Source organism: Ruditapes philippinarum, unplaced genomic scaffold (assembly GCF_026571515.1).
Source record: "Ruditapes philippinarum isolate M1 unplaced genomic scaffold, ASM2657151v2 ctg3871_1_1_1_1, whole genome shotgun sequence".
In the NCBI taxonomy this organism is placed as follows: domain Eukaryota; kingdom Metazoa; phylum Mollusca; class Bivalvia; order Venerida; family Veneridae; genus Ruditapes; species Ruditapes philippinarum.
In genome coordinates, this window is record NW_026853460.1 from 20,267 (window position 1) to 29,977 (window position 9,711).

Consider the following 9,711-nt stretch of genomic DNA (forward strand, 5'->3'; position numbering starts at 1 on the left):
ATATATACTGAAAATATTATCAACTTACAGATTTACTTAAACAAACAATCATTAAGTTCAGCGTTGTTTGAAAAGGTATGCATGTATATAATTACTGTGAATTCACTTTATTTTGTTGTCATGAAATTATATGGTTTTGTAAAAAGTTCAATTTCCTGGATTCATTGTCCCGCTTTTTGTTTCAAAAACAAAATAGTAAAAAATAGATAATGCAAATAATGTTATAAAAATAATCGGACAGCAGACGAAATGAATTTTCGTTTGATATTAAATTTATAAATAAACCTATTCAGGAAAACCACAAAATGTAAGTGCCCAACAAATGATATTGATATTTCAATGTTTCTTTTCTTCAGCAAGTATTTGTATCAGCTGTGGCATTTTGTAGACCCGGGTTAACTTCTTATTAAGACACTTACATGTTGCACACCGTTGCATATTTGCTTTCGTGTGCATTTTTTCACGAGTTTATTAATAACAATAAAAACAACAACAGATAATTTTTTTTCATTTTTATTTTCAACTAATTGTTGAATAAGACTTGCCAGAAATTATCATTTTACATTTGTTTCCTTCTCGTCTCTCATTTCTTGCTGTCGTTCGTTCTTATCATTTTTGTATGTCAACCTGTAATAAATAATAATGCATATGATGACCCTTACAAGATTTGCAAACATTTCGGCTATCACATGAGATAAAGGAAACAACGAAACATTGAATTATAAAAGCTTAATCATAAAGTTATATATACATATATAAGTAAATTTGCATATGCAAGTCAAGTCACATATGTATCCACGTTTTTTTTCAACTTCAAAGCACTTAAAAAAGGCTGACAGGTTTCAACCTGATTATTGTTTAAACATTTTGAACATCTTAACTATTATTCATATATCCTTCTCCGAAGCGAAACGAAAAGTGCCGAAAAGTCGAATTTTTTTTTTTATTATACCATATTGCTTCATTGTATTTTGACTGACTTAAAAACATCTAATATTACATTTGTGTATTGAACAGACATAATCAACAATAGCTAATGAAAAGAAAAAATATGCTTTAATGCTTATTATAAATGCCATTAGACTTTCTCTAAATAAATAATTTTCCTCAAAATGAAAAAAATTAATTTAGGATAAACTATATGAAATATCTTACAACATATTTGTATCCATAAACCTCCACTTCACACAGATGAAACATTGTTTCTTTCTTCCGTAAAGTTACCCTGACATAACGAGCTTTCACTGGTTTAAACTCAAAAGACCTGAAAATACCCATTTCGCCTCTCTTATACGCCACCTTATACCAATCACCAGGATTTTCTTGTGCTACTGAGATTTCAACGTTCTGCGCTCTTTCAGCTAAAATAACAATCATTTTCTACATCGACATAAACTACAAAAACAAATTTGAAAGTGCATTCGAATTGTCACAAACCTTAAGAAAGTACGTCAAACTTTTCACGAGCCCATGGCAAATCCATTACCTTAAATGAAATAATTCATTAATGAAGACATCTTTTTTAACCCAAACATTAATTAAGATAACGACATCGTTGAACAAGAAGTAAATAATTATGAACTTAAATATGTTAATTCGTATGGTTGTTTATACGGCTCAATGATACTTCTAACCTTTTTAAAAAATTTATTTATTAGTTGCCTCCATGAAATTAACACTCGTATATACCGCTTATTATTGTGAACGGTTGTATAGTACCGGTAATAAGATAAAAAAAACAACATACAGTCAGTGTCACTGTTTGTGATGTTAACTTGACTTATGGTATATACAGCCTGAAGATCGACTTCCCACCATGGACTTGTATTGTTCTTAGTATGGAAACAATGGTTGTTAGTAATTGTACTATCAGCATTACCATCATTCCCTTTGTTAGCAGTCCATGTTGTATTATAAACGCTTGACTGACTGGCTGGTTTCCCAAGGGCAATATTCACGAAAGCTGAAGCAAAGAAAAAGCTTTTTAAGTAATCACTAACTTTCACACTATAAACATTTATTGAAGAATATATAATGTATACTAGTATTTGTGTTCCCTAAAACTTAAGAAAAAACGCGTTTTATAGTTTTAATAGTAAAAAGTTTTTGTTTCTATGTGTTGGTGTGGGAGATATAATATTTTCTCAGGTAGCGATTTGCCTGTATTAACTACTTTGATATTCATTACTATACAGATAAAATCAGAATAGAGTCTACAACATACTTTACGAAATTCTCTTTTTTCACGAAAGTTACAAAAGAAGAAGACTTCTTCTTGTACGGGGATCGATCAAAAAGTTTTTTCGCCCGATGTACTTCCGGTAGTCAGAGAATCCAACTAATGGTCTTACTTTTCAATATAATCGCTCTCTACATTAATGCCCTTTGCCCATCTGAGCTTCAACTTGGTCAACTCTTCAAAATAAAACTCTGTTTTTTGGTCCTCAAAGAACTCATTGATAGCCTTAATGACACCTTCATTCCTTCCAAACGTCTACCACAAAGTTTGGTTTTCAGTTTCGGAAACAGGTAGAAGACAGAGGGGGTCAAGTCCGGAGAGGAGAATATATAGGATGAAGAAGAATTTCAAAGCCACAATCAATTGCAGAATATGTGAGCTGGCGCATTGTCGTTCAGGAGCAGAACGCATTGAATCAGTTTTCCCCTCCTTTCACGTGCGATTTTTTGACGCATGTTTCATCCTGAGTTACGATGCGGTAGATAAAAGCAGGTTTATCCTCGTAGCGAGACAAATTGATATCTTAAAATGTCAAGCCTGGTCCTTTTCTCTTCGTCAGTCAACTGTCTGGGGACCCATCTAGCGGAAAACCTTTGACATGCCAAAGACATCAGTCAGAATTGCCTTAACTGAACCAAAACTTATACCCACTTCCCTAGCAATGTTTCGCAGGTCTCGCCTTCTGTCGCACATGACCAGATCGTGCACAGCTTCGGTAGTTACATCGTTAGTGGCCTCTTTTGGCCGCTCATCATCTCCAATGCTCTCACTGCCCTTCTCAGATTCAGCAGCCCAGTTTTCACAGTGTTATAGGAAGGGGACTCCTTCCCAAGTTTATCCATAAAGTCTTCATGGATTTCCTTGGGGGACATCCCTTTCTTACAGAGGTTTTTAATGACGGCTCCGATTTCAACTTTCTCCATTTTGTCTAAATTACACACTCCTCTACTGATCAAAGTGTGTTTTGTGTTACTTAATCTTTTAAAAACCGCGTGTTACTCGGTCAGTAATCTTCAATATGATATCGGTATCGGCGTATCGTGTGTTAATGTCAGTGTAGTGGCCAGAAGTATATCGGGCAGAGAACGTTTTGATCATACCTCGTACATTTAAATGTTCTTAAAAATCGTAATTATACAGCATGTGATAGTAGCTTTGTAAAACGAAAAAAAAAAGTTACTTAAATGATCGAACGTATATATATTTTTTACAAGATAATGGATTGGACATACCTGATATGGTCATACATTGTTTTGTGTAAAGTAAAACGATATTGTGTTTAAGAAAGACAATTCATGTGTTCATATAATTAGATAAAGTTTAAAACAGAAGTCAAGTAAGCTAACAAGGTATGTTTACTTTGTTCACAGTTCTTTCCTTTAAATTCAGGCGCACATGTACATTCGTATTTAATGTTCCCATTTGTACACACGCCGCCGTTCAAACATGGCGTAACATCACACTCATCGGCAGGCACACCTTAATAAAGATGACTTTAAATGACAACATCAAACCAACAACATGAAATATAAATTTGAACACTCTGAGAATTATAAATGAAATATTAAGAAAATGTAGGTTAGTCAATTAATATGTTTCAATAATAATAAAAAAAGTATTTTCAACCTTTTGGCTTAAATAAAACAGTTACGAAATGATTTCTTGCTGTTAGGTTATAAAACTGATAATATTTAATGGAACACAGAGAATAGCGATATATTTGAGGTAGATAATAACAGAATAAAAATAAAAGACCTAACTATTACTGAACTTGTTATATTGAAAACTATTACTGAACTTGTTTTTTATTGAAAAAAGGTATGCCTTACTTTGTCCAAAGACTTCCACTTCACATAAATGAAAATATGTTTGTTTGTTCCTTAAAGTTACTCTGACGTAACGAGCTTTCACTGGAACAAATGTGAAAGATGCGAAAAGGCCCATTCGACCTCCCATATAGGCTGCCATCTTCCAGTTACCAGGATTTTTACTTGCTACAGAGATTTCAACATTCTGTGTTCTTGCACCTAAAATAAAATAAAAAAACATTTCACCTCCTCAGAAACTCCAATAAATATCTTTGTGAGTAATGGGTTAATATTGTGTTTATAATTTTGTAAACATAATGTGGGCTTCTACTTGTTGCTTATTGACCAAAATTTGTTAAGAACATTAGAAAATAATTCAGAATATAACCTCGTAAGAGAAACGCGTGCATACTCGGTTTGTTCTGGGGTTCGCTAACATTGATTGTATCCAAGTAATGTCTTTATGAAGACATTATTTAAACTAACACAGTGTTTTTTAGAAAAACAATTTATATTGCAATCATTTATGAAATGCAACTCAATGAGGCTAAGAACAGCGTGTTTCAAATTTCTTCCATAAAATTTAATAATTACGTTTAAATAAAAATATATATTATGAAAGTATATTAGTAAATATACATTAAAACGAAGAAAGCTACATACTGGCGTAGTTATCCTTCCTGTTTGTAATGTTAACTTGACTTATGTAATATATTTCCTGTAGATCGACTTGCCACCAGGGATTCATATTTAAACCTGTATGGAAACAATGATTGTGATGTACGTTACCATCAGCATTACCATCATTCCCTTTCTCAGCAAACCATACATCTTGATGAACACTTGACTGACTGGCTGGTTTCCCAAGGGCAAGGTTAACTAAAGCTGAAGTTATGTAATCATAAACATTTTACAATTTTAACATTTATTTTAGAATTTATTTTCTTAACATAGTTTCCTTAACCGGTAATAAAACGTTTTTAAAGTGCGGTAAGAATTTCTTACATATAATGTGTAAAACATTTAAATGATTGCAAAATTGAAATATTTAGAACATAAATGCACATTTTTAAGTTGACATTTTACCTGCATTTGACTGTGTTGTTGTCAGAACAACCATTATCGTCGAACCTAACTGAAATATTAAAAGCATAAAGATTTTTAATGGTGCATTTCATAAGTTTGTTATGACTATTTTACGTTTATTGTACTTGTATGAGTGGTATTTTATCTTTTTAACTTGTATTAGAGGCAATTATATCTATTTTACTTGTACCAGAAACAATTATATCTATTCTATTTGTACAAGTGTTAATTCTATCTATTGTACTTATATACGTGTCAAGTTCATGTATATATACATTACGTGAATAAGTGACAACAACTATATTTATACTATTGGGACGATTCATTTAATAGCAACAGCTTTTATCCGAATATCATATTAGAATATCATACAAGAAATAACACACGATCTGGTTATGTATTAAACATTGTGACAGTATAGAATATCACACTTTAACTAAGGAGGATGAAACTATGTACGAAAATTAAGAAATACAATAAACTATATTATACCAAGGAAGAAAGTATCATCTTCTTCATGTTTGAATATAGCTTGACAAGATTTCCAAAAGACAAGAGTGAAATCAATGATCTTTCTTCTGAAAGTGCAAAATTTATATTATATAACGCAACTCAAAAGTGAAAAAAATGCTAATAATTACCTATTATCTTAATATGTTTCCCTTGATCATTTGTGTAATAAATAATAAGTCAATTGTCCAGTCAACAGGGTAAAATGGCAACATATATTTTTTTCTGTTTCTTATTAAAAATGGGATTTTGATGATTGTGATTACGCGCAAACTTTACAAAGATATTCTTAAGTCAGAGAGCATTTTTTATATGTCACTCGTGATTGACGAACTCTTTATGTATAAAATATCAATTGTAATTAAAAAAGAAAACAGAAACACTAAAATGACATATTACGAAAAGAAATGCAGATCAACTGAATTTAACATGGATAATGCTTCGAAGTAGAAATACTATTTAATTTGCTACTATGAACATAATTTTTAATGACCGCAAATGAGGCGTGCCAGACAAAAAAGTACAGCTTAACTATTTTATGTTAATGGAAATACATTGATGATTAATATTTAACGACCAGACAAAATTCAAAAAAGAAGATGCCACAAAAAATTAGTACTTTGGAAATGGACTTATATTAACCAAAACCAAACACATCTTGGTTAAGATTAAATATACTTAGATTCTTTCCATTTTGATGAAAATAAATACAAACTGTATGTATGTTTTTGTGTTTATTAGTAAAACAAAATTGTTTCAAATTCCCTTATATATAAGAACTTTTTCCTTTGATAAAAGGGGAGGAAAATCAAATAATTGAATTCACACTAAGAAATCAGAGAATTTTAAGATCCTGTATGTTATAATTTTAGTTGTTTCCACACTTAAGTGAACTTTTTATATATGTATAATTATGCCTTTAAAGCAATTTTCAAACATCGAAGAATGTGTAAAATATGCAGTGCAAATATTTGTCACATTATATGTAATCATTAAAATATATGCATTCATTTCTTATTGAAATATTTGACTTAGACGTTATAGGAGTAATTTCTTTATTTACATGAAATGTTAAATTCGGTAATATCTTAATAAATAATGCTTTTTGGAACTTACAATATTGGTAAGTCTTAATTTGAGCATCATATTTATGATAAAAAAAACATAAAAAAATTTGTGTTACAGGATCTTTAAACTATATTAGATGAATAATATAATTACGTCATTGTAACTGTGTTTGAAAGAAAAGAAAAACACCCATAAAACTAAATAATTTTGAAATATTCTTAAATGAAACGGTAAATATCTATTTTATACTCACATTTTCACTGAATGGTCCAAACACCGAATTGCATATGCTGGTAGTCCGTTGCTTTACATTGATAATATACTGTTTGTCTTGCAACATACTGCAACATTTCAAAGCCAAAATCTACTTGTATAGCAATAAATTTTATTCAGAAGCTTTTCACATTGTTTGTATACAAAAGACTTCATGAAACATGTGTGGCGACGAAAATTTAATTTAACTTTGTGGCCATAAAGCTAACAATAAAATTTCAAAACACCTTATTTATAAATGTGACATCTGCTGAGGACATGATTTATACATTTTCCTAAGCTTCATCATTTGAGCGGTAGCATGCAATAAAATATTGTTAAATGCACATGATAAATTCACAGGAATTATGAAATATTTATTATACTAGTATTACATTTCTTGTGACTGTAACAGAAAATACACGTATACGCCAATTGCCTTTATTCCTTTATAATCATTAATACAAAATCTATTTGCCTAACGATGAGAGCAAGATTTACAAGTTCAAGGCCAAAAAACAAAACAATAGTTATTTCAATTGTGCTCACATTTAAAACATATTCCAGTAAAGTCTCCATTATTTCAGTTGATATTCTTCAGTTGATATTTTTTAGTTAAGTGGTCTTCATGCAATACCGGGTTTATCCCTGAAATACCTACTACGATTTAATTTTTGCGTTTTGGTCTGTAGATATTTATAACAAATGTTTTTTATAACAAAATTTCCAAAACATAGTTATTCCGACCATTTAATTGAGACTACAATAATATATAATGTGTAACCAAATCCAAAACTCAGAACACCATCCTGGAAATGCAAAAGGACATTAGTATAATGTGATGAAAATGATATGAGTCATAAAACCAATAAAGGTACATGTATATTGTAAAGACTCATGTACATTAGGGCTTTGTGTTTATACAAAAAGTGAAAACAAATAGGAACACGTATATACCCAACATAGTTTTAGAAAATGGACATCAAATGAGAAGAGATGTTTCATAAAATACCTTTGAGACAAGACTGTCAATTGTCATTATCTGATTTTGTACAATTGTGAGTTTGTTATAAAAGCAACACATGTTACCAAACATGTACTAGATGATTCACTACCAAATAAATGCATATGAAGTAAATGGTTTTAAAGAGGTATCTTGAAAGAGCGCATTTTCCATAAATATTTTACATATTGATTTAAAAGAATAGAAATGAACCATTTGTGTATTTTCTTAAACATCGCTTGAAAAAAAAACCTTGATAAAGTTCTATGTGATTTAGTATGAGCATTTATATGACGAATAGTGATATTATTTTTATAGAAAATTTTATTTTCTCTAAAAAAAATTATGTAGTATCTGATCTTGAATCTCACATTTGTCAACAACATCCATATTTAACTATTTCATATTGTTTTGCTATGTCTAAATGCAACATTTATTTATTGTATTACAGACCCTCCATTACCAATTCATTTTAATAATCTTAACAATAACGTTTACTTTCTTAATTCCATTGCTAAAGTCTATATTGTTCGTGTTTTCAAATATAATTGATCTTTAATTTCCCTGTGCATTTTTTTAAAATCTCATTAAATATCAAAGTATGTACAAGTACTGAAACTTACAAAATATATTCGACGTATAATTCGTCGACTATGGGTCGAAAACTGTTCCGATATTCTTCTAAGTCTTGTGCCTTGATGAGTCAAAATGTCTTAGATACAGAAATGCCTCTTGTTTCTTTCACTAAGATGTACACAGTACGGTATCAGTACATACATTTTTTTATTATAAGTGTTTAAAATGAATTATAAGAGAAGACATGTTCTTATTATTGATAATACTAGTCTTGACTAAAGGTTTAAGAATGTATTTACAATTTAATAGTACTAACTTAACTCGTTCGACAATTATCAGAAGTATGTCCCTGAATATAACTGTTAATCTTGTAAAATTAAGATATTGAAAACTATCAAAAAGTTTTTTGCACTTCATGGTTGCTTTTCAGGTATCATTATATATTGTCATCAGCTTATCGTCGATATATATTATTTAATCAGGTGACAAATGTGGATACTTTTTTTTTATTACAAATCTTTCTAGAAAGTCAAGTGCTTTGCATACGAGCAATGTACATACTATACTAGTCCATTTGGTTCGTGAAATTGTCGTGAAATAGTTCCACTTTTTACATTCAAAATTGTTGAAAAAAAATTCATGCCAAAATATATTTGAAAAAGGATAGACTGACTATCTGTTGATAATGACACATTTTATTTTGATGTATGATTCTCTAAAAAAATTTATATGTTTTTACGTGAGGAACAGATGGCATTTCCATATGACAAATAGGCAGTTTTACAATAATAAGACGCTGCACTGTAAGGAATTTGATTAATATTTTATCGTAAGCTTATCAAAAAAAGTTCTGTTTGTAACTTCTAATGAATTAGCGTCAATTAATATCAAACAAATTAGTTTGATATCTTAATGTATCAATTTTAACATACACAATATAAACATATTGGGACAAATTTGTGCTACCTTAATTAAAATCTTATATTTATTTTAATCTTTTTTAAAAATTTGTTCCTTATTATTTCACAAAGTACATGATGAAACATGAAATTCAGCGAACATTTAGTAATTCCTATAGCTATTCATTCAATTTTGAGATAAATTATAGATTATTTATGGATTCTTGTTAAGGTAGCACACCCCTAATCGGCACTATAAGGAACTGTAAA

The 9,711-nt window shown here is 30.0% G+C and overlaps 1 protein-coding gene across 1 annotated transcript; it reads right to left on the minus strand.

The window, feature by feature from the left end:
* Window positions 1–499: 499 nt before the first annotated feature.
* On the minus strand, window positions 500–7,080 carry LOC132736918 (uncharacterized). Its single transcript, XM_060724129.1, has 9 exons — window positions 6,965–7,080; window positions 5,626–5,711; window positions 5,134–5,182; window positions 4,711–4,932; window positions 4,069–4,266; window positions 3,599–3,718; window positions 1,748–1,963; window positions 1,156–1,361; window positions 500–627 (listed from the first exon to the last, which is right to left on the minus strand). Exons 2-9 carry the CDS (start codon window positions 5,650–5,652, stop codon window positions 610–612), a joined length of 1,056 nt encoding a protein of 351 aa, XP_060580112.1. The 5' UTR covers window positions 5,653–5,711; window positions 6,965–7,080; the 3' UTR covers window positions 500–609.
* Window positions 7,081–9,711: the final 2,631 nt, after the last annotated feature.

Bases quoted from the DNA above. Each gene is read 5' to 3' on its own strand.
- LOC132736918 (XM_060724129.1), bottom strand. From the start codon at position 5,652: ATGAAGAAGATGATACTTTCTTCCTTG. The intron at 5,183-5,625 runs GTATAATATAGT...TTAATATTTCAG, and splicing joins AGATGATACTTTCTTCCTTG to TTAGGTTCGACGATAATGGT. The intron at 4,933-5,133 runs GTAAAATGTCAA...ACATAACTTCAG, and splicing joins AACAACACAGTCAAATGCAG to CTTTAGTTAACCTTGCCCTT.